This window comes from Etheostoma cragini, chromosome 17 (genome assembly GCF_013103735.1).
Source record: "Etheostoma cragini isolate CJK2018 chromosome 17, CSU_Ecrag_1.0, whole genome shotgun sequence".
NCBI classification, from domain to species: Eukaryota; Metazoa; Chordata; class Actinopteri; order Perciformes; family Percidae; genus Etheostoma; species Etheostoma cragini.
In genome coordinates this window covers 1,176,107-1,200,773 of record NC_048423.1, presented here as the reverse complement: position 1 = coordinate 1,200,773, position 24,667 = coordinate 1,176,107, and the positions used below count along the sequence as shown (strand labels likewise).

Sequence of the window (24,667 nt, the reverse complement as noted above, 5' to 3'; positions counted from 1 at the left end):
ATATATATATATATATATATATATATATATATATATATATATATATTAAAGAATTCAACATCGCAAAACATTTCTTCCAGGGAAAAAAATGACTGCAGAGACGGATACATTTGCAAGATGGATATTATTTTCAAGAGTTATTTTTACACTACCAGTAATTATTTATTAATGTTGCAGGAGACTATATAAGACATAGTCTACTCTAGTCTTTTTTTAATGTACAGTAACTTAGTTTTATTTTACTGTAAGAACGGTACTTCTTTCTTTGACACTAGTTCATGCTCCTTGGACACTATCTATCTCTGCTCTTGTGTTTGCTGTTTTAAACAACAACTTCCCCACTGAGGGACCTATCAAGATTTTCTTATCTTATTTCGCTGCGTTGAAGCGAGCTGTCCCGTCTCTGTTCCCATGGTCAGAGACACAACCAGAGACGGGACGGACAACATCTGTGTCCCAACAGATAAAGGTGCGTCAGCGCAGACATCAGTGTGTCCAAACTGTTAACAGATAGAAACATGTCAGGAATTAACGTTCAAGCTTGCTACACATATACATATAATTTATGTTGATTCACAAGCCATCTGCCAAGTCAAACTTCCGCTGTTATTTTGGTGAAAGTAACTCAAAAGTAATAAAAAGTATTGTAACACATTACAATTCAGAGACGGTAAGGTTGTATTATAACGAATTACTCTCAAATGACAGTTACTAGTAGTCTATAATGTATTACAAGTACAACTTGCCTAACACAATAGCTGTCGAGAGATACTTCTCTGGACCAAAATGTTGGACCTCAGCTTGTAGCACCTGCAGAGTAAAACTATCAATCTAAATATCCACGTCAAATATCTACACTTCATATCTAAAGCCAGCGTGCACTAAGTCCACTGTGTGTTTACGAGGCCAGTGTGAATGTGTGAACCCTAACAGTTGTTACTGGCAGCCCAGCTTGTCAACGGGAGAGGTCTGGATTGCTGGATTATGGTCTACACCTGAGCTACAGATCCTCAAGGAATCCATTTGCTCACCAGATGTTCCCCTGCTGTTTGAGTCTGGTCACAGTTTACAACTGAAAACATTCCTGAATAATCTGTTGAAGGTCGAGCCCTGGCGGGACTTTCATCTTATTTTTACCGTGTGAGACCTGAGTCTTTTCTTGACATTCACTCTGCTAAAGTATCCACTTTATCTCTCCTTGTTTTCTCTAACTGATTGTGTTGATTGTGTTGATTTAGCTTTAATTGGTCTCTGCTCCAAATGTAGAGAACTCCACTAATTGCCTGCTAATTTGCATCTTTTACTGTACTTGACTGCGCGGAGGGAGCAAGAGAGCGTGCATGTTGTTTGTCAAATTGAATGGTTTCTGTTTTACTATCTGCCCCCAGATTCTTTTCATGCCTGTAAAAAGTGTAATAGTTGAAATATCTTCTGATTCATAGAATAAATGAAATTACAGACACAAAAACAAACACGCAGCACCAATATTATTGTGACCTTTATCCCCAAGTTAGTTATCTTGGCAGGATTTACAGGAACAGCAAGTAGAGCACAAATACTTGTCGTGTGTGTTTGTGTGTGTGTGTATGAGAGGGGGCTCAGAGTGTGTTTTAAGTGATGAGGCAGTCCAGTCCTTTGTGGCCTTTATCTTGTCCCCATTAGGCTGTTGTAAGCAGCTTAAGTGTCCGTCACCCTGATGTTAGTCGTAGCTCTGCGTCCAGGACTTTAAGTGTCCCCCAGGAGAGAAAATAGCTCGTCATTGCCCTTTACCTAACCTACACGTCTGCTTATCCTTCTTCTCTGAACCCATGCATGTAACACCCTATATCATACTGTACGTGGCCAGGCTCTGCCTCAGGGCCCAGTCAGGCAGTACCAGCAGCTTGCCATCTACGTGACCATCTCTGTTGATGCTTTGGGCAGCTTGAGATAAAATTTGTGAAGTTATGGTTTTAAAGCTGGAATAATACATCACTAGCTTAAAGCTAGCCTGGCTCCGCCCTCCTATGTACTTTGTAATTTTCCTTTTCCTTCAGTACACCGTCTGGGTTTGCAATGTATTCTTGTTTTCTCTCCGGCCATATTGTGGCGGTCCATCAGCGAACAGAGGGAGGGGCTGAGAACGATGACGTTGTAGTTGTGCGCTAGTTTTAGTTGTAGTTTCCGTAATGGCGGTGGAGAAAGTTGCGAGTGAAGTGATTCGGTTTGTTTTGGCAACGCCCCCGAATATCCAGAAGTTAAAGCCAGAGCAAGAACAATCTCTTCGGAGTTTTGTTGGTGGCCATGATGTTGTGCCACGCCTCCCCACGGGGTTCGGGAAAAGTTGGATGCTCGCTCCGTTTGATGACGGTATTGAAACTAATACCCTGTGTGTCTAAAATCCTCGGGGGGGGGGGAGAGACCCAATTGCTGTGTAATATTTGAACATATGCATACATTTAAAAGAATAAAGAAGTCTGATTGATGTATTTTGTAGATTTTATTTGGCTCTAAAGAGGGCCCAAAGCAATTTATGCATCACATTAATCACAATAAATAAATAAATAAATAAATAAATCAAACAATAAATCCTGTTGTCCTGGAGGCGCTGCGTTGTCATCGTCGGCTGGAATCGACTCCAAAGCTTTTAAGTTCCCAGAATCCTCCTGGGACGACGCTGCTCTCTGTCCAAGTCTCCTCTGCAGCCCAAATTCTTTGTTCAGAAAGGCTCTCTCTCCTTCACTTCTTCCTTTTTCTCTTTGTTTTGCTTTCCCTCAATCTTTCCCCTGTCTTTTGCTCCTTGTTTTTATCAATCTATCCACCTTGCTTCCATTTTACGTGCAATCTATCCTTGTTTCTTTCCCCTAATCTAACTTCTTTCTTTCTTTCTTTTTTACTCTCAATCTATCCTTTTTTTCTTTACCCTAATCTCTTTTTCTTTTTCTTTTTTCTTTCCTCGTGTCTTTTTCTTTCCCTCAATCTATCCTCCCTTCTTACCCTAAATCTACCCTTTTTTCTTTCCCACAATCCATCCTCCTTGCTTCTTTCTTTCCTTCGTTCCGCTCTTCTGTCCTCGGTTCCTTTCTGTAATGCAGATGACAACCAGTAAGTGGTTCTGTATTAATGCCGTAAGACGACAGCCACTGAGTGCTGCCGTAGTAAAAAAACTAAAACTAAAATACGAGCTCATTCATCTTCCTGTGAAGGTCCATTCTGTAGTTCACCAGTAATCTTACTGGAACAACTTGGTGTAGACGTCAGGAAGTCTCTTAATCCGACCAAAACAAAGTGAGACCCAAAGTATTATTCTTCTTTTTTACTTCTCTCTTTACTTCTTTAACTTGTTGTCAAGGTTCAGCCTTGCCCTTGGCCGGAGTTTATAGAAAAATGAAATATTCAGCATCCGGCTCTGCTGAGCGACCCGCTGCAGCTCTACGAGCAAACACTCCGGCTGTAAAGCTCACTTGGCCTCATGTTTCCTCTTCTTTCTTCGTCATTCTTTCATTTTCCATGCTCTCTCTCTCTTTCTTTCTGAGTCGGCCAGCCCTTCATCCGTTACAGTGTGAGATAGTGTGTGGACTCCTGGGGTGCTTTGGATGATTTACTTTCCTTATTTAGTAAAACTTGTTAAATATCTGCATGTGGGTTTAATAACCAGGGAGTTGTCTTTTTTTCTAAATGGCCACAGTACAGAACATCACTCCAGCTGTTGCAATGTCAATAAACACCACTTTTGTTTTTCTTATTAAAGTCTTCCAGATGAATGTCTTGTAAATGTCTTGTACGTACACACACACACACACACACACACACACACACACACACACACACACACACACACACACACACACACGCACACAGTGTCTTGGCAGTGAAAGTGTAATGACTCTGGCTTTTGTTTTCTTATGCCATTCCGTAATTCTCCTATTCTCCTATCATTGTTTCAGGCACGCATCTCCATCTTGACTCTTTAATGGCCTCGGAAGCGTGTACATTTCTGGATGATACCACGCAAAAATCGCGAACCCTGATATTACTTATGTCGGGTTTTAAAATGTACATTATCCTTGAGGGACGTATGTTTCTGCACCCCAAGGCTCTTTAAAGGTGCTCTAAGCGATGTCGGGTGACGTTACTTCTTGCTGACGTTCAAAGTCTTGCCCCTCCCCCCTCCTCCTTATCCCGGCCCCTCCCTCTCCCTTCCATGCCCCTGCGCACCTACCCTCACCCCCAAATCAATTCTTGTTGGTTATTGTGTATAGTGTTCTCTGGGGACAGGCAGCTAGCATATAGTGAGGAGATGTTTTACAGTGTGTTCTGGGGACAGGCAGCTAGCAGATAGTGAGGAGATGTTTTTTACAGTGTGTTCTGGGGACAGGCAGCTAGCAGATAGTGAGGAGATGTTTCTTACAGTGTGTTCTGGGGACAGGCAGCTAGCGGATAGTGAGGAGATGTTTTACAGTGTGTTCTGGGGACAGGCAGCTAGCAGATAGTGAGGAGATGTTTGCTGTATGTGACAACAAATGTAACCCAAAACATGCGTGACATCGCTTGGAGCACCTTTTGAAACGCATGCTAATTCCATTATGTATTTTGAACAAAGATTACAATTTCAACACATTTCTACTGGACAACCATTGTTTTTTTTATTGCGGCAGAGCTGACTGGTCATTAGTCTTTCCTCTTCACCTTAAGGTCAAGACTTTCAACTGCAGCCAATTACTGTCCCTCCACAAATGAGTGTCTTTTAAAAAGCTTCAACCTCCCACTGGTCACAGTGAATAACCGAGAAATGGCTGAAATGTCAAATTAAAATGCTTTGTAGATTCTTGTTTGAGTGACTGGCCGCGTCTGATACATTAGTCATTAGTTTTTTTCCTTTTGGAAAAATATCCACAAGGACGGTGGGTGATGTACTTAAAACTGAAATGTCAGTGTTTTGCTCCTGCCTTGTCAAACATATGTCAGCTATGTTTCCTATTTAGTTTTCCACTAACAAGCAGTGATAAATGTCAATCTAAAGAGAGGACTAAGCATCCGAATGAAAGAGATGATACAAAACAAACCTTTTTACTTGGATTAAAAATGATGCAGCACAGAGATACTGTAATACAAATCTCTCTCTGTGGACTTAAAAAGTTGATAAAAAACCTCAACAACATAGCGTAATATACTACTTAATATAAATATACCATGTCGCACTATTGCCTACGTGTGTTTACATATGTGTGTGTATATACTGTATATAGTGCATCAGGAGGGTAGGTGATCTCCCTCATAATTGTGTGTGTGTGTGTGTGTGTGTGTGTGTGTGTGAGAATTGGCTTATGGGGAAAAAAGGGAGCAGCAAGGATAGGACTGTCAAGGGACATCACCTCATAAAGAGCTGTGGGAAAACAATACCTGCAGCAAGGGCCCACCTAACACTCACACACAACCACGCTAACACTGAAATGTGTCTTTGTAAAAACTAAACCCTTGTTAACGCCTCTGTTCTTTCTCTCTCTCTCCTTGTCTTTCCTTGTCCACCTGTCTTTCCTGTGTTGTTCCAGATGTGACTCAGAGAACCGTTACCTTGGTAACCCTCTCAGAGGAACATGTTATTGTAAGTACACTGCCGCCGCTGAGAGAGAGAGAGAGAGAGAGAGAGAGAGAGAGAGAGAGAGAAATATCCTGTTTCTATGTACAATGTCCATCTGCGTCCTGTGATTACCATTGGCTGTATGTATGAAAGCTAAATGCTAACCCTGCTAGCCTTCCTGATTTAAAATGGTTTGATGGGTTTACACTTACTTTCATGAACTTGCTGAACATCCGCAATCATCTGCCAAACTGTGGTCAACTGCCACAAAAGCTTAGCCTTGACCACATAGTTTAGGAGCTACAGTACAGCAAGGTGCAAAATCAGTTGTCCATAGATACTTTTCAAAACCACTCAACATACTGTAGTCCACCTTTCTGCACTAATACTTTCTTCCGTGAGTTTTAAACATATACTGAATAAACGTACTTTCTGCTGTCGATCCATCGTTCACTATGTTCCAAACGCTCATATTTATCTGAAAAAGACACAGTTTGGGTGGGTTAGGAGGGTATGCCATCAACGCAGTGTGGTCAGCCCTATTTTGACAAAGCCCTGTTTCCAACATGCTTGAAACTACTCAGGACACAGATGGCCACAGTTGCGTGTGCAAACACAAATAATGCACATGCTAATATTTGTATTTGCTGTCAGATAACAGGGGGATCTTAAAAGTCTAATGTGTAACTAGAAAGGTGTATTACAGCTACTTTAGGACATTGATGACTGTAAATTGACTTAGAGTAAATTGAAAACTGAAAGCCATCATCTGGACAGTTCACACACTTGATCAGATCAGACCGTGACAGGGCCACATGTAGCCTCTGACCCACTTCACCGTCTAGATGCAGAATAAAAGCAGCAGAATACTTTACGGAAGTTGGAGAAGATGGAGAAGCAAAAAGTTATTGCTGAGCAGGAATAGTTGGCAGCACTGGAGGTGTTAGCATCACAGTGGGGAGTCCCGCTGTGAGGATTGTTGTGTAATGTTGGAAGGAGAGAGCATACAACAGTTACACCCCAACTTCCACCCTAATACGTCTTGTTGCGTTAACAATTTCTCACAAGCTTTGCCTTCGCTTTTAAGAGAGGCTTTTGAGGTTAAAAGTTAATTCTTGACTTTGGAAATACTTTGCATCACCGCGGAAAGCTCTCTTTTGTCAGGAAAACGGGAACATTGTTGTTTTAAACGTACAAGCAATAGCGGAGAGGGCTATCATTACTATCACTCAGGTCCACCATGAGAGAGGGGAGAGGGATACAAAGAGAGACCAAGTTTTTTTCTGTCCAGATGCTCACAGGGATCACATTTGACTCAGCTCATTTGCGACAAATTGCTGGTTTTTCCATTTAAAGGGCAGACAGAGGAGGAATGCTGTTGTCAATACAGATGTTTTGTGGCACATAAGCACATGCTGCCTCACTCTGCAGCGTGCTCTCTCTCTCTCTCTCTCTCTCTCTCTCTCTCTCTCTCTCTCTCTCTCTCTCTCTCTCTCTCTCTCTCTCTCTCTCTCTCTCTCTCTCTCTCTCTCTCTCTCTCTCTCTCTCTCACACACACACATATAAACGCATGCACACACTCAGTCTAAGAATAACCATCATCAGTTATATTATAACACAGTAGAATGAAGTTCAAGTCCTGTCAATGTCAATAGCCCTCTAGCTTGAGTGGGGCTATCATTGTTTCAATGACGGAGGCTTGAAAGGATACAGCAATCAAAGGAGTCGTGCCGCAGATTACACTGGTCACCTCAAATATGCCTTTGATCACAAAAACAACTTTTGTTTTATTGAATACTTGAAGGATTGTATGGTCTTCTGGATTCAGGACGGAGGTTTGAAAGCACTAGATGGCACTAATGCAGTGCCCTGGTCTAATATTGTGAAGGGCTGTAGCTGATACCAATGCATACAGTCAGACACAGAATTACACAAGTGCAGAGTTGAATGGCTCCTAAAGTCTGTAGGTGCACGGCTCCTTGACATCTCTATGGCTGCAACTGAAGTGGTTTGTGTTTTCAGAGATGCATTTGGCCACGTTACTGTATGTTCTGTCATTAATGGCACATTATCTCTTCGGTTGTCTATGAAAAAGGGTAGGTTTTGTTTGAATAAGAGAAAGCAAACATGGTATACACATGAATACACACCTGGGGTGGAGCTAGATGTTGTAAACATTCAGCCAAGAGATTATTTTCCCATTTACGGCAGCTATTTGCACTAGTTTTTCAAGCCATTTTATATAAGAATGACTAAAAATCTGTAAATCATTCATGGAAAAACAAAGAAAACGGCATGGGATTATCAACGCAAAAATCATTCAGATATCTGGAGAGGTCAGAAGTCAACAGAGCCCTTTGATAGAGGCCAAGCCAGTTTTCCCCTCAACAAAATGTAACCTAACTTTGGAGCTTTATTTAGACCCCTTGCCAACAAGCTACGGCTGGAAACTTGATCCTAGCTTTTTGTCACCGCTTCCCTGCGTCCACTTTCCAGACGAGGCGCAACTCATCTCAAACAAGCTTAATGCTTCACTTTTAAAGGTCCCAAGCCAAACAGCCGGTTAACCACTATACACACAGTGACACAGGTTGAGCCTACTAACCTGCAGTGTCTGTCAAAGGACGTGGCTACTTGTATTCAACCTGATCTTAAGTACAATTTCTCTGCTGCCGGAGAGTGCATCAGGCTGGGTTTATTCCATCCATGTGGTAGCAACTGACGGCTTGACAGCATTAGAAAGCAGCCACCGTGACACAAAGGCCTTACAGGGAACCCAGGAGTCCAGGAACAGAGGTTAAGCACTTGCTTCAAACTCCTTTACGGTGGATGGAAGGCCATTATGTCGATCAAACAAGCACTCGAGGTTGAACAGCCGAATATCAGAAGTCCAGCCCCCTTGACATCTGCTCTGAAGCACACATGTTTAGCAGTCTACTCGCCTCTCCCTCTGTCCCTCTGCCTCTCTTTTGTCTTACCCATTTGTATAGCGGGGCTATTTCAATGTCAATTGTAAGCATACTTGTTGAACATGAGTTATTGTAGTAGTCAGTGACTGTAGTAAATGTGTGGGCTCTGTCTCACTATGGCAGCAGTGTGTTTGGATTCAAGCCTCCGTCTAACATGAGTGTGGGGGCATGCTATAGATAAAGACGCTGTCTGTATATAACAGTGACTCTACCAAAAGAAATTGATGCAAAACCAACCAGATCTTTTTTCTCAAATTATCAAGTACTGTCAAGCCGTAAAGTAGGTTTTTGTCTCTCTCTCTCTCTCCAACTGGACGAGGTAGATGCCAGCCCACTTAGTCTGGTTCTGTCCGAGGTTTCGCTCTGTTAAAAGGAAGTTTTTTGTTGTTGACGCAGTTGCACTAAATGCATGTTCTTGGGGGGAATTGCATCTTTATAATGTCCTGAGATAACGTCCGTTATGATTTAGTGGCAGTAGTGGACTAAAGGTTAGAGAAGTGAGCTTGTGACTGGGAGGGTAAAAAAAAATCGGGTGGGGAATGCTGAGAGAGGAGCATTAGCCCCTCCATCATTGCCACCACTGAGGTGCCCTTGAGCAAACCTTTTCTTGACCTTTTTGATTCTATTTCCTAAAAACTCGCTTCTTCCTCATTTGGTACTGAGAGAGGACAGTCTTTTCAAATAGTTGACTCTTTTAAAGGGCAATTTTACTGGTAAAATCTTTAAAATCAAGTGATGATAGTGCTTCAATTCACTAATGCATATGCTGACCAACTCCTTTTGTTACTATAAAAATATTTTTTGTGTGAAACAACTCATCAAATACATTTTTGCTCTCTGGAGAGAGGCTTTATTTTGGGCGGATGTCATTGAGCGTGCTCTGTAATGCGGCTCCATGTATACATTGTTGAAAGGAATAAACTACACTTGTCATGTTTCTTGCAATGAAAGAAAATGTGTGAACTTAAATGCATCAATATATATTAAGTAAACACAAATACAACAAAAATACACTACAAATACACAGATACAGACAGCTTGCTCACCCTCTCAAAAATAATAAATAAATTGAATCAGAATAAACAGAATTAAAGCAGTCTATATTCAGCATAAACAGAAGATTGTATTAATAAACATAAAAAACATAAATTAAAGACAAATAAAGATGTCCTAATGCAGGCTCAAGTGGTAATAGACATGGCTGGTTCTGGGTTGTTTGATAATAATAGAAGATAAAAAAAATGTCAGCTTTAGGATTAAGGAACTACATCAGACAACTGCAACCATTGTAAAATACTGCAGTTGAACAAAAACACAGAAACTTCATGTTGATGTCGATGAGATGCTTTCATCAGACTGTTATATGTGAGTGTGAGTGTCCTATTGACGGTTGTGTTGCTCATCTGACTTAGTGATTGAGTGCAGAGAGCGATGCTTTGGTTCAGTTAACACTGTCACGTTGACCCACCACTCAATTGATGAAAAGCAACTTTGCTATTTAATGAGTTTGCCCCCAGTAGGGCTAGCGTGGATGAGCCGGCATCACCAGGACAATGCTTTAATGAACCACTGTCATGGTCCATCTCAGTCAGCTACAAGGGACGTCTAATTAGGGACAGCCACCAAGTGTCCCACCACGTCCACTGGATAGACCAGCTAACACCAGTCGCTCCATAGCCGGTGCCGCCCGCTGCCCTCAGGCCTGCTGGGAAAGCTTAGTCAGGCCGAACAACAGTGGATCCAATATTTACTGACAGCCTCACAATCCCAATTAAAACGACAATTAGTGATGGACAGCACGGAATAGGACTGAATGATGACGTGACGTCCAAAATCTGAATGGAGAGAGATGAAAAAATTTCAACTAGATATGATTTTAGATTTCCTCTTATAGCTAACATGATATCAAAGACACATGAAATGTCAGCTTGTGAATGTTGGGTCCAATTCAGACCTCAGAGTAGTTGTAATAGCAAAGATCATCAATCGACAAACGTTCTTGGCCTAAGGCCCTTCATTAGACCAGGATCTGGCGGCAGTCCAGAATGCCTCAATATTTGCTGACAGGCAGTCACTCTGGACCCCTATCCAATGTGCGATTAATTGGTCCTATCAGGCCAAAACCTTTTTAGCAATCCAATAGTTACTCTTTGACAGATGACTAAGAGTGCTGGCAGATTTTAGATGAGTCTGAGTAAGTTCCTTTAAGGGTTTAATATGTATTAATACAGCATGTAACACTTTGCGAGGGCACACACCAGATAGAAGAAATATACACATTGGCTGTGTCTCAATTCAATAATGTACACTCACATTAAACAGATTTACAGTAGCAAAAAATACAACTATTCGATTTATTAAGGGACACTGACAACCAAAATATTTCCAAAGCTTGATTAGTTGTATTTGATTAGTTGTATCTCTATTGGAGTTATAGGTAAGAGGAGGAATAAAATATTTAGGGGGTATACCATCTGTATATATATTTTATGTTCAAAATGTTCATGTTTTCCTCTCATGCATTTTTATAGAACTATCCATTCCCTGCCAGTGTATTGTCATTAAGGGGTTTGTACGATATCCTACAAAAAGCAATGCACCAACATATGCATGGTATCCCCCAACATTACGGCTACCGGCAACCGTTCACAAGACCGTTAAGTGTCGCCGTCACAAGGTGACTGTGAACCGGGTACCGGTCACGATGTTAGGCCACACTGTGGTTACCGTTGTGAATGCGTTTGACCTGATGAAGACCCGACTGAGATCAGAACATTTTCCATTTAAATAGATCTGTAGATTGGAATATTGAGTGTGCAGGTGTTTCCCTCTGTGCTGTTTTAACAGACACCCTTTGCACCTGATGTGCGTGTAACTAAGCTCCTTCTACTACAACATCCCCAACCCCTTTTAAAAAAACGTGTTGATTTCATGTCTTTCCTGGCATTTTGCGTGCTTAGAATCAGTAAATAGTCTCTAGTTGCTGATTGTTGTGACTAGCCATCCCAAATATCTTTGTGCTGTTGAGTAACAGGGAGTTTCTAATAGATCGGCGTCACCTAACCTCATGCATACGTTACCTTCAGGTTACCTTGAACTCCGTTTAGGCCTGACTGGGAAGCTCTGTTGTCCTTGTGTTTACTCCCCCGGCTCTAACCTGCTTTCTCAGCGAGGGGAGGCTGTGACGTCTGGCCTGCACTCTGCCTGGCAGTGTTGCAAATGGGAAATAATGAGTTGTTAACAAGCATTAAATGAAACCTCAGCAAGACATTCTGACAAACTGACATTGTAGGTAAGTTCACATATTTGATTTTTTTCCTTTTATTTTTAGGATTTCTATTCGAAGCAGCCTGTTGGAATATCAGATTGCGTTCCGGGTGAGGGCTTTCTCTTCTGCCTTCTCACTCCCCATCCTTAGTGTTTTGTTTCATACAGGCTGAATCAGCTTACATATTATGGTAATAAGATCACCCATCTGTGAACCTGAGAAATTGGCATGGACTATCTCTATTTTCAGTTCTTCTGGGGATGGCTCATAACTTGATACGATTCATCCAGAGTTGGAGTTGCACGCGTGTAATTGAGTTTTCCTAAGTGAAAACTGCTGTCAGATTTCTCTGATGGGATTCGTAATTAGACGAGATGAACTTTTAAACCTGGCTGGTGCTCTGGTTCCTAACAGCCTTGAAATCAAACATATTGGTGGAGCTGTTTGTGCAGTACTCATTTGCATGGGTTTGGTTAACTACACAGGCCCCTGTACACCCCCACAAACCCCCACAAACACACATGCACAAGCAGGTAGATGTGTGCAACCACCCAAAACATGCATGCACCCGTACGGATGAGTACATACTGGGTGCATTGAGAAGTAAACACATTCACACACACACACACAAAAACACACACACAACAAGTACAAAGTATAAAAACCCAAATACTCTGAAGTTGTACTGAAGACCCTTATGGGATAAACAACTGAGTAGCAGCAGTGCACGTCTGCCTGCAAGGGAGGGAGGAAGAGGGATGTTTGGGAAAAAATATTGTCTTTGATCTGATGATATCTGCCGTTCGGGCTAACTTGCCATGAAGGCTGAACAAAACAAGAGTGTTTGTCAAACATAATTTGCTTTCGTCTTGGTGACGCCCCGGGATTGTAAAAGCTGAAAGGAAGGTGATAATAACTTAACATCTCTCTCTCTCTCTCGCACTCTCTCTCACTCTCTCTCGCTCTCTCTACACACAATGTGTGACAATAAAATAGTTTTTTCTGCTCTGTGAGTCAAAAAGCTCCTGCAGTGTCCCTGCTGACTGCTGCCACTCAGCGTTAGACAGTAACATACTTCCCGCAACAGCACTGGATGTTCTTTTTCCCCGACATTTATACAGTAAATGACGTGACTCACGGTCTGCAGCGCAGCCACAGTCCTCGGCTGTTGACTGCTAAACAGCTCCTATGTGCAGCTGAGGATAGATAGTTTAGTCAGTGATGCAACAATTGGATTGAATTTTCAAAATTTTTGCTAGATTGTCTAGCAGCTCCCATTAACTGACCTACTGGAATCTAATAATTATGGTATTGAGATATAATACTACCAATGTAAAAGCTTTTTTCAGATAAAAAAAAAAAATATTATTGTTGCCTGTGTGAGTCTGTTTTACCTGAGCTGCCCCTGGATGCATCTCACACTAACACAATCACACACACACACACACACACACACACACACACACACACACACACAACTGGATTGCCCTGAAGGGTTAGCACTCAGCAGTCACGCTGATTACTCAAAAAATATCCTCTCACCCTGGTATCCTCTCATGGCCACATAGCTGCTCTCTCTTTTTATCCCCTCTTTTCTCTCTCCTCCTCGGTGTCCCCCCCCTCGCCCCCCATCCCTTCCCCCCCCCATCAGGCAGGCAGACAAGGTGACCCAGCATGGCTCCTGCTGTTTGTCCAGATGTTGAATCACTGTTATTCCCCCTCTATTCATTGGTCATTGTCTCGCTGATAAAGAGCAGCTTCCAGACACTCAATAGGAGCTGCTTTCAAAAAATGATTAAATCTCTGATAGAACATGATTATATAGACTCTGACTCATGTTCTATTGATTGGTTGGCTTGTCTTAGAAAATGGCATCCTGATTTTGAGCGCCGGTGTTCATATTTATAAAACATATCTGTGTGCGTGATCGTACACACATAAGCTCTTCTTGTTTATTGTGTCACTGCTTGACATCTTTGACCAAAACTCCACCGCTGAAGTTTTAATCATCTAATTGAGTATCGACTCGCGGGCAGCGTCTATGTTTTGACTTTCATAAATCTGTCTGTGCTTCATGGCGTCGTCAATAAAAAGAGCCGGAGTGGAGGTTTTATTTGGAATTGGCATTCTGACTGAATAACACCAAAAATAAAAACAAACCCCAGAAAGAACCTTATTGTTACACAAACACGTCGGCACAAAGAACATCTGACTTATAAAACTAATAAAGCAGCCCTGTATTACTTTCTGACTAGATTCCTTTTGCCTCTCTCTCTCTCTCTCTCTCTCTCTCTCTCTCTCTCTCTCTCTCTCTCTCTCTCTCTCTCTCTCTCTCTCTCTCTCTCTCTCTCTCTCTCTCTCTCTCTCTCTCTCTCTCTGTCTCTTTTGTCTCTCTCTCTTGTCTCTCTCTCTCACCGCCGTCTAGACAACCTGTTGATCGATTACCAGTTTACCTTCAGTTTGCTTCAGGAAGATGACCGCCACTACACCAGCATCAACTTCATGGCTACACCTGAACAGGTAACACAAGGGGAGGGGGGGGCTTTTGCTCCTTTTCACCTTTAATCCAGGAGGAAAAAAGGAAGTGTTTCCAAGTAAATCACACTAACATTTATCATACTTGTGACACTCTTCTGATCCATCAAGCGACTATTTTACAGTGCTGTGTCAGCGATGGAGTATGATCCTACGTCTGTCTATTCTAGAAAAGGGGGGGTACTCTGGCTTGACTGTATTTCTTTAAACCAATCACAACAGTCCTAGGTGACGCTTAGCCCCGATTGTGGCGATAGTAAGAGGGGAGGGACATCTGGATCAACGGATGTCACGCAGTATCCCGACAACGTACATCCCTTGAGCCAGAATATCAAACGACTGACTGGTTGGACTTGTCTTCTGTTCATACTCTGTATCGGAACTTTGTTAAATTAATTTGACCTATCAAATAAAATACATTCAAGTCACTGAGACAAAAACCCGCAACTGAAATTGAACTGGTCAATGTCGTTAGAAACCTGATGTGCAAGAAGAAAATTTGATCACCAGGATGCTTTTTAAAAGAAGTTAAAGAACTTTAACTCTCTAAATGTAGGAATCTGCTATCAACAGTGATCTGGAGTTTTATCGGACCGGTTTTTCTTCCTTAGAGCCTGAAGCTGTGTTCAGATACAACTCAAAGTGGAATTTCGAGGCAGAATTGCTGACAAAAATCAATGGAATGACACAAAAAGAGGCCAATAGATTAAAATACGCCTTGGGTGACCCAAGTTGAGTAGAACATGGAGAGGCTCAAATAAAACTCTCCTATTGGACATTATAAATGTACACGAGAGTGCAAAAGGTCTAAAACCTGGAAGGAAAATAAGTTTAAAAAAGGTATATACATGAACTGCAAAATCCACCCAGCAGTCAACATATCGTGTTTGATTGCATCTTCTGCTTTCCTAATTTTCCTCCCCCGCAGTGTAACACTTGCTTCCACTTGAGATCCAGTGTTGCTGTATATGTCCAGATGTGTAACACCAGCCTCGCATGTCTTTTCTTTTGTCTTTGTGTTAAGGCCAACAAGAACCTCGACATGTCCATCAATGCCTCGAACAACTTCAACCTCAACATCACTTGGTCCTTAAGTTCAACAGGTAGAGAGCATGTTCACTTAATTATACTTAATATTAATAATAATGCTGTTGCTTGATCTTCTGATTCTCTGAAGTCCATTACCAAATTAAAAGGCCTTGCAAATGTAATCCCACAGGTAAATTGACTCATTTTGGCTGATTTGACTATAATCAGACATTTAAATTGTAATTAAATGAGAACATAACATTACTAAAAATAGTTAAATGTCCCATATTGTAAAACTATATGAATACTGTAACAGTATCAAAACACTCTCACTTGGATTTCAATCCAATTTTTCTGTAGGGGGACTTAAAGAGACAGGCGCAAAAACAAGCTTCTCAGACAGTGTGAATCCAGGCATATTTAGACTGACAGTATATTAAAAATAATGTGTTTTTGAAACATTAAGGCATGTAAACATGTTCTAGTTGAAAATCAAAACACAAGTAGGAACCTGAAAATAAGCTTAATATGAGACCTTTAAAAACAATCTTCTCTTTAAAAACACCCCATTAGTTTTTATAATAGGACATTTCAGTACTGTCTAATGCAACAAAATGAGCTGCGATATAACATGTCATTTGACTTGAATTTAATGCAGTGGTTGATTGTTTAGCTTTGTCACTTAGCAGTCTTAAAGATGTCACACAGTCAGTGTCTTTCATTAGTGTCCTCCAGTTTAATGGTCAGATCCACTTCCTGCTCGCCTCCTGGAGATTCCCCCCTCCTGACAAACGCATCAGAAGCTATTTTAAAATTTTGGCATTAGGCTGTTTTACACATTTCTCCTCCTGATTTCATTTAAGACTAAAGCACTCTGCTCTCAGTGTTTCGGGGCCCAGAACCTCTTTTACTCTGGGATTGGGCCTTTTCTGTGTGTGCAATTGTGTGCAGTCTACTACGGAGTGTTTAATGGCCCCGATAAAGCAGGAGATGGACATATTTTATTATTTTAGCGTCTGAATAACTCAGTCATTTACACACGCTGATTCAGGATACTGAAATGAGACCACTTCAGCACTGAGAGAAATGTAAACGCATTGCTCTGAATTACTGCGAGGTGTCTCCGGCACCACTGCCTGCGTGAGATGAAAGGCAGGCAGCAAAGATTTTAAAATCAAGACGTTTTCACTCAACCTGCTCGCTAACCACGTTCTGTGTAAAATATCTTTACAATTATGTTCACAGTGTTAGCAGCTCGGCTGATGGGCCACAGTCCTTAACCCATCCAAAATCCGTTACTTTTACTCATAGTAATTATGCCAAATGTAGTTTTTTTTTATTGCAATAAAGTGACATTTCTGTGTAAAACAATTTTGCTATGATTTTTCTATGATTTACAATAAGATTCAGATGCAAAGAAGAATATTTTGACATTTACAACGTACTTTGTGACACATGTGGACATTCCTGTCCCTAGTCGTCTGTCTCTGAGCCAGCAATGATCTGTCAGGCTTCAGCGCTTAGTGTCTCCAACTCTTAACACGGAGGCCATCTCAAATCACATACATGATGGAAAAGAAATGATATTTTAATTATATATTTATATGTATTTCTGTAAATCCAATTTGTACCATTGAACATCTTTTTATTTTAATAAAACAATTATTGTGAAAAGACTTCAAAGCAAAATGCATTGCGTCAAATATTCCCGCCTCAAAGAATTTTATTTCAAAAATGTTCTAACAGAAAATGTGCACCAGGTAGCTGGAAAAAAAAGGTTATGAATTATTTATTTAATTTCAAAATGGACTGCCAGTTATCATATTAGTGCATTTTTGGCTTTGTAATAATCTGATATTATGAAGAAAGGGGCAGGATTTTATAAGCATTATGCTGCTGCCTGCTCCTTCTCAAACGTATCCTTTTTTTATATTTTGTTCAATTCTGATAGATTTGACTATGTTTGGGTTTGGTTTTTAAACTTGGTGTTGATGGTTCGAGATAAATGAAAAATATTTATATATAAGTAAGACATGTCTGATCAAAGATTAGAGTCCACGAAACCTTGTTTTGTTTAGGCATTTCTGTAAATCCAGTGTTACCATTGAACAGTGCTGCTCGTTCATTTCCACTTGGTTCATCACAACCAGAAGCAAACAGCGATAAGTATGAACAGTCCTGCTATCAGTAGACAGATCACTGGGTAGGTTCCTGTCCTCGTGCTTCTGGGAGGGACAGAAACATCTCTTTGTTGGAGGCCTTTCCAAGACGATGTTGATGGTCGAAAGGGCCGAACAAAGTTACTCACCTCTCTTATTGCGATGATTAGACACTTTGGGGCATGCACTCGCACATCTGATTGGATCACTTTATTTAGTCAAAGTCTGCTTTATTGTCAATTTCTTTGTATGTCGAGACATACAAAGAGATCGAAATTACGTTTCCCTCTATCCCACGGTGGAGACAAGACATATTTTACTAATTAGGTCCACAGACAAACATAACATTCAAGTAAACAATATAAAAGGTAAAAATAAGAAGGCACATATAATGAAAAAAATAAGAGCAGCAAATTTTGAGTTGAAAATGTGCAATTATGCATACAGTCAATATAATAGTGCAAAAGTCAGGCAGTAGCATAGTGGTGCTAGTTATATAAGAGCAGCAGAAATGTGTTCAGAAGTGTTTTAAGGACAACAGGACAACAACAAGTTGCAAGGTGTACAAGTGGAGTAGTGCAAGTGGAGTAGTGCAAGTAGAGTAGTGCAAGTGGAGTAGTGCAAGGCAGCCATTGTGGGTCCAAAAGACCAGGATGTTATGTAACGGAGGGGGGAGGGGGGAAAGGGGGGAGAGAGTTCACTTGAACGCTTTAGTTGGAATCTGTATTCAGAATGATTTCAGTTGGGTTGAAGAAATATCGTAGTTCTGGTACAGTATTGATTGTTTTATGTTTTTTTATACCCAATAAATTGTCCTGATTCTTCCCTCTGTTGTACTGTATTTTTCTCAAACTGCTCTCTGCCTCTCACAGCTGGCACCATCTCAGGGGAGGAGATGCCCATCATCACGAGGACCAACATCAAGGAGCACCGGGACAGTTTCTCGTGTGAAAAGTTCAACTTCAGACTTCACCACAACATCACCTTCTACGTCTATATGTCCAACTTCAGCTGGCCAATCAAGATCCAGGTTAGAGGCTCAGGGCGGAGTGAGGATGCATGGGGTTTAGTTGTGAGGTGGATAAGGGGAACATTTGAGATGTTTTACAATCATTCTAACCCAAACAGTCTTGCTGTTAGGGCTACAGATAATGATCATGTTTGTCAAAGGTTGACCTTTCTATCTAGAACAGTGATAAAGGACCATCACGAGTTCCTGCTACAAAAAGGCCATAATGAGTTTTTTATATAAAGAGTAAAGGCTCACATTGAGAAGCTGGAACCTTTTAATATAACGGTTTTATTAAAGGCCCGATATTTTCTGATCTGCAGAACAATTCTGCAAGGGACATCCAGCCATAATATTGAGTCCTCTTTCTAAGTAAGTCAGTTTAAGTGTTTGGATAAAGAAGGGAAAAGAAGCAGCAGCAGCAGCATCATCAGCATCATCATCAGCATCTTCCAGGAGCTGTCTCTCTGTAAAACATATAGTCCTGACAGGCTTTGTACATTGAGCATAAACTATTCTGAAAAGTGTTTGGCAAATCTGCTTTCACATTTAATGATCTGTGAGTTTTCCAATGTCTCTCCATCAATTATGCAGCACCGGATTAAATCTCCAGGCGGCAGCCACACTCACTAAATATTCACGCTGCAGCCTTATGATCCATTATATTGAAGTAGACTTTTAGCAGTGATATTTTAAGATGACTGTCATGCAGGGCGTGGGGTGTGTGCTGATGAATGGAGTCAAGAAGTGACAGAATGGAGAAATTAGGGGAGAGTTAAGACAGGCAGGCTGGTTAACTGATGTTGGGACTACCGAACAGTCAAAATGTCCAGTGTTGACAAAGTGAAGCATGCCTAATTGACAGTATGACGGAGAAGGGACAGCAGGTCTGGAGACGGATAAAGCCATAAAGCAGATGCATGGATGAGTGGATGGACTGTTGAATGGAGAGATGAACAATTAGGTGAAAGTTGAAGCAAAAATACGGATTCAAAAGACATGAAATGATCCATCGCTGTGAAGCTTATTTTGAACTACAAGACTAACATGTTTTAATCTTTTTATTTCAACAAAAATAATTCTTGTTAAGAGACTTGAGGGCAAAATGGATTGCGTAAAATGTCCCCACCTTGAACAGATTATTTTTTCTTAAAAATGCACCAAGTGCATGTGGCAAGTTTCACAGCTTGGAAACGCTTCTTGTAGCCAGCCAAGAGTCTTCCAGATCTTTGAGATTTCTGGGCTGTCTATCACACATTGCTGTTTTAAGGTCTATCCATAGATTTTCAATCATGTTGAGGTGAGGAGATTGTGAAGGCCATGGCAAAACCTTCAGTTTACGCCTCTTGATGTAATCCATCGTGGATTTTGAGGTGTGTTTAGGATCATTATCCATTTTGAGAAGCCATCCTCTATTTAACGTCAGCTTTTTCACAGATGGCATCAAGAAATTTTATTGAATCCATTTTTCCTTCTACTTGTAAAATGTTCCCTGTGCCACTGGCTGCAATACAACCCCAAAGCATGATTGATTCACCCCCATGCTTAACAGACTTATATCAGATCCACCAATGTGATTGGTGCAGCTTGGCTACAAGGGCATAGTTAATGAGCAGCATTACTTTATGCCAGAGAAACTCACTGAGCAAATTCAAATTGTGCTCTCGCAAGAACTCTGGATTTCCAGGGTACCAAATTACTGGAACCGCCGGTCGGTCAAATGACAACTCACAAGACACTGTCACATGACAGTTGAGTTTAGTTTGTTTAGTAGGACTACGTAGAAAAAATATTGTATTTGGGGTTAAAACACAGGACACAAACACCCATTTTTTAATCTATTCGTCCATCCATTGCTATTTTTGTGGGGAAATAAACCCTTCCACTGATTTAAAGCGACTCTGCCACTGATGATGTGTTGCTACAATATTAACTTGTTTCCAGCCATTCTCTTGATGAAATGTTTGTTTATTTTATTTTCCAAATGCTCATGTATTTGAAACCCAAGATATAATGTATCAAAGCTGTGCACATGAGTTCAAGCGGTAACATAATTTGGAAACTTAATCCCAATCAGCTTGTATTATCACAGTCGTTTGGTCTATATAAATGTTGGCGTTTATTGCTGAGTGTCCGGCACCTCGTTATGGGTCATTTGTCCATTGATCGCTCCCCTCGTATGCATTTCCCATTAATGCTACATTATCAGAGCTCCATGTATCTGCTGGTTGAAAAGTGATATGATAATTACCACGGTGAGGCCTATCTCGCCGCCATGTCAGACATGATGGGTGTAACATGAGGAGCACTCGGCGTCCGTGGGCCTCTGACCTTGGTGGCTTCTGACGCCAGAACAGGGCGAGGATCAGAAATTGTCCTGAGAATTGGTAATGACCTGCTCTGATATATTTGATCTAATAGAAATGTGCACACACACACATACAGGTGCACACGAAAAAGCATCCACATGCACGCTCACACTCACGTGAGAGGAAAAGTGTTGTAACAACACTTTGATATGGATTGATATATCAAATAAATCTTCTACGTCCTAATATTAATGATACAAAGTGGAAACATATCATCTTTAAATGGGAACTATTATCTAGAATTTTCATACTTGTACTTTGTGTTTTTACTAGAACATGTTAACATGCTTTAATGTTAAAAAAAACACTTTTCTCATACTGCTCATGGCACCTGCTCTTGTATTCACCCTCTGTATGAGAGGCTTTTTTGAAATGCCTGTCTCTTTTATAACAATAACACAAAAATAGTTGGATTTAAACCCATTGAAGAGACAAAGCACAAACCGTTCACAGCAACCGATCTCCACAAATACTGGCCAGATGTCAGGAAATATGGAGTAGTTAGTTATTCCTCAGAAGGGAGGATAATTTAAGATGATTTCAAAGCCACTGTCGGTGACTAATCATTTCCCTCAGAGGAAGCATCCTCCCATTTTCTGTCCTTTCACCTTCAGCCTAAAAGTCTTAATTGTTCATTTAAAATACCAAACTCTAAGAGACAGATTGCCATGTAATGACTCAGGATGAACAGTCTCTATTTGGGACAATCTATGGGGTTTCCTCTTTCTGCCACCCTCACAAAATGCCTACTTTGCAGACACTGCTTTGTAATCTTAAAGGGAAGCAGTGACTAGATGTTCTGATCACATACATGCTGATTTTATTGTAACTTCCCCAACGAGACAACATGTGTAGCTTCTCCACACATACGACCGATGAGGCTGTTTCTTTTGTCAAATACTTTCTCATCGTGAGGAGTAACGTCTGTGTTTTTGTGGCCTCCGCTCTCATTGCAAGAAATGAAATCATTCAATTGCTCAGCGTGTTTTGGACATGAAGAGTAACCGCACGGTCGCTGTCACTGTTCACCTTATCTCCCCATGTCCTTATAATGTTAAAAAATATATAATATTAATGCATAATCTATAACGTTGTTCTGTATTACAAATTTAAATGAATGAATGAAGATTAAAAGCCACTATCATTAGAACATTACAATTAAAATGAGGGTTAATAATAGATCAAGATGGAATTTTTACAACCAATGAGAAAGTCCAACGCAACCTTTCTTTGTTGGAAGAAAACGTGAAAATAGTCACATGGACAAATATTGTCACCTGGGGGGGTTGAAAACGGAGATGTGTCCTTAGGAAGGTAGAAATCATGATAACACACACATAGAATATGCACACACACACACACAAATGTGAGCGGTGAGTGTTTCCCTGGCGGCGTCCTGACGTCAGCTAGGAGCCGGGGCTGTCTGTGAGGCAGGGGAAGGTGTTGGAATCGGTCATCCTGCTGGAACAGATCTTGATTGGTTCTGTCACGCCGACCTTGCACCTCCGCCCTCGCTCGCCTGCGCTCGCCCCCGTGGAGCAATAATTACCACAAGGTTCCTGCTTTGAATGTATGTAGGGGTGAGCTGCAGCTGTGGACAGTATTCAGCTTCCCTTTAGCTGTTTACTTTAAATAAATCAAGAAAGCACAGACTCTAAGACAAATACAGTATGTCCTCATGTTCCAGAAATGGGTAAAGATCATTTAGACCATCATTTAGACCGGTGGCAGGCCGTGGTCCTGTAGCCTGACGTCGTCATTCTCAGATCCTAGTCTGATACTGAGTCTGATTCTGCTCCATTGGGCTGTGATTATTGGCCGTGTTTCATCCCAACCAGCAAAGAAAATGCCTCTGCACTCACTTAGATAGACCTACAACCAATCAGGGCAACAGAGTATGTGACGTATGTTGAACTTTTGCTGAATCCTGTAGGAGGACAGCAAAAACACCTTTCCGATTGACAGAGGCCTTGATCACTGTTCTCTCCTTAATTTTTTTTAAAAATGAATGTGCTGTTGATATCTTCTCTAAAAGACCATGGAGGAATCTCCACGTCTCAATTCTGCAGCGGTCGCCGTCTTTGTTGAAAACAACTTAAACCCAAGCTTGGTGACGTGGTTAATCATGTTACCGTTGATCATCTGCCCATCATCATATAAAGCCCGCCCCCTAACAATTCGATTGGTCCAAACCGCTGTGAGTTGAGCTTTGCTGCGCAAGTCCAGACCGAACTTCCCGACCTCAAATGTTGCAGGCGGGGCTAAATTTGCATGACATCCAGGCTAGTAGTCCTGGACCCTGGGCCTTCAATAGGGCCACGGGACCATTTGCCCTAAATAGCTTCACAACCATAACAACTATGTCTATGTTCACAATACAAAAGGTCATTTTTAGAATACCAGAAACACAAAGCTTGTTATAGGAAAGTAAATCCAAAACACTTATCCATTCATATATAAGACTCATGTGCCTGATAACGCTAACCCTATTTAGCAATAATCTAGAAATGATTCCTAGTTTTAGCAAATAAAAACAGAAAAAAATGTACATGTACAGTGCTGCTCACGAGTATAGGAACTTGTGCTTAAGTTGACTAAAAAGAGGAATAAAACAAAAAAATCATCTTTTGGAAATTGATCTAACCCTTCATTAAAAAAATGAAGAAAAATCCAACCTTAAAGGACACCAGTTTACTTTGTGAATGAATGATATATTGAAAATGAAAAGACATTCTTTGTTAAAATACAGGGGGCAGGAGTATAGACACCCATGCTTTTAATTCCCATAGAGGCGGGCAGATCTTTACTTTTAAAGGCCAGTTATTTCATGGATCAGGATACTATGCACCCTAATAAAGTTTCTTTGGCATTTAGAATTAAAATACCCCCACCCCCACCCCTCTTTCATCACACACCATTCACCATTCCTAGAGATTGGCATAGGGAACTTTACCATAAAATGCCAATTGCTAGGTTTAAATGAATTAAAGTGATCTGCTAGGATAGAAATATCAAAATAAGTGAAGAAACACACTATGGCACAGGCAAATATAGATCATCACTGTAATTTGTTAATTTTGACACTGTTTTCCATAAACTAGGACTGGCCTGGATTTGTTTCTAATCCCAAAGCCATGTTTTATTGATATGGCCCAAACACGTGGGAACACGACCCAGTTTGTCTCTTCATCTTTCTGTTTTGAAAGAAATAACTTGTTAATTTAGCTAGGAATTGTATAACTTGAGACCTAACTGTTTCTTTTTTAAACACCAGCGATGAACAGCCCTTTTTCTCCCACTATCCCATGTTTCAGAGACACTTAAATAAAATCGACATCAGGAAACAAATCACACTGCGGTGCAAAGAACTTGTTTCTGCTCTGTTGATTCCTTATTTGTAATTTTCGCTGAACAACACGGCTCTTTTGCGTCTTCTGCCTCTCTCTCTTTGCGTCCCCGCATGCATCACAGCCTACAGGCCAGCTGATTAAAAGCCTTCTGTCAGAGGTCAGCAGCCATTTTGTTGCAGGCGATCTCAGGGCTGGCATGATTGGTCCGATGATTTGATTTGCCGCGTAGTGCTCAGTCACTTACTATCCTCTGCGCCTGCCATCATTAAATAGGCAGCCTCTCCTAATCCAATATCTGAGACACACACACACACACACACACACACACACACACACACACACCCTCTCTGATCATGTCAGTTACAAAGAGTCCTTTATTGGATCAAACCAGAAGATGAAACGGTTAACTGTATCACACA

At 41.1% G+C, this 24,667-nt stretch overlaps 1 protein-coding gene across 3 annotated transcripts in view; it reads left to right on the top strand.

Annotated features, from left to right (window-relative positions):
• The window catches only part of atrnl1a (attractin-like 1a), a 250,037-nt gene that overhangs the window by 115,354 nt on the left and 110,016 nt on the right, over positions 1–24,667 (top strand). For all 3 annotated transcript variants that reach the window (XM_034898108.1, XM_034898107.1, XM_034898109.1), the window contains 4 exons: positions 5,532–5,584; positions 14,223–14,317; positions 15,357–15,435; positions 18,393–18,550. In XM_034898108.1, the coding sequence (XP_034753999.1) occupies positions 5,532–5,584; positions 14,223–14,317; positions 15,357–15,435; positions 18,393–18,550 (385 nt within the window). The remainder of the gene's footprint in view (positions 1–5,531; positions 5,585–14,222; positions 14,318–15,356; positions 15,436–18,392; positions 18,551–24,667) is intronic.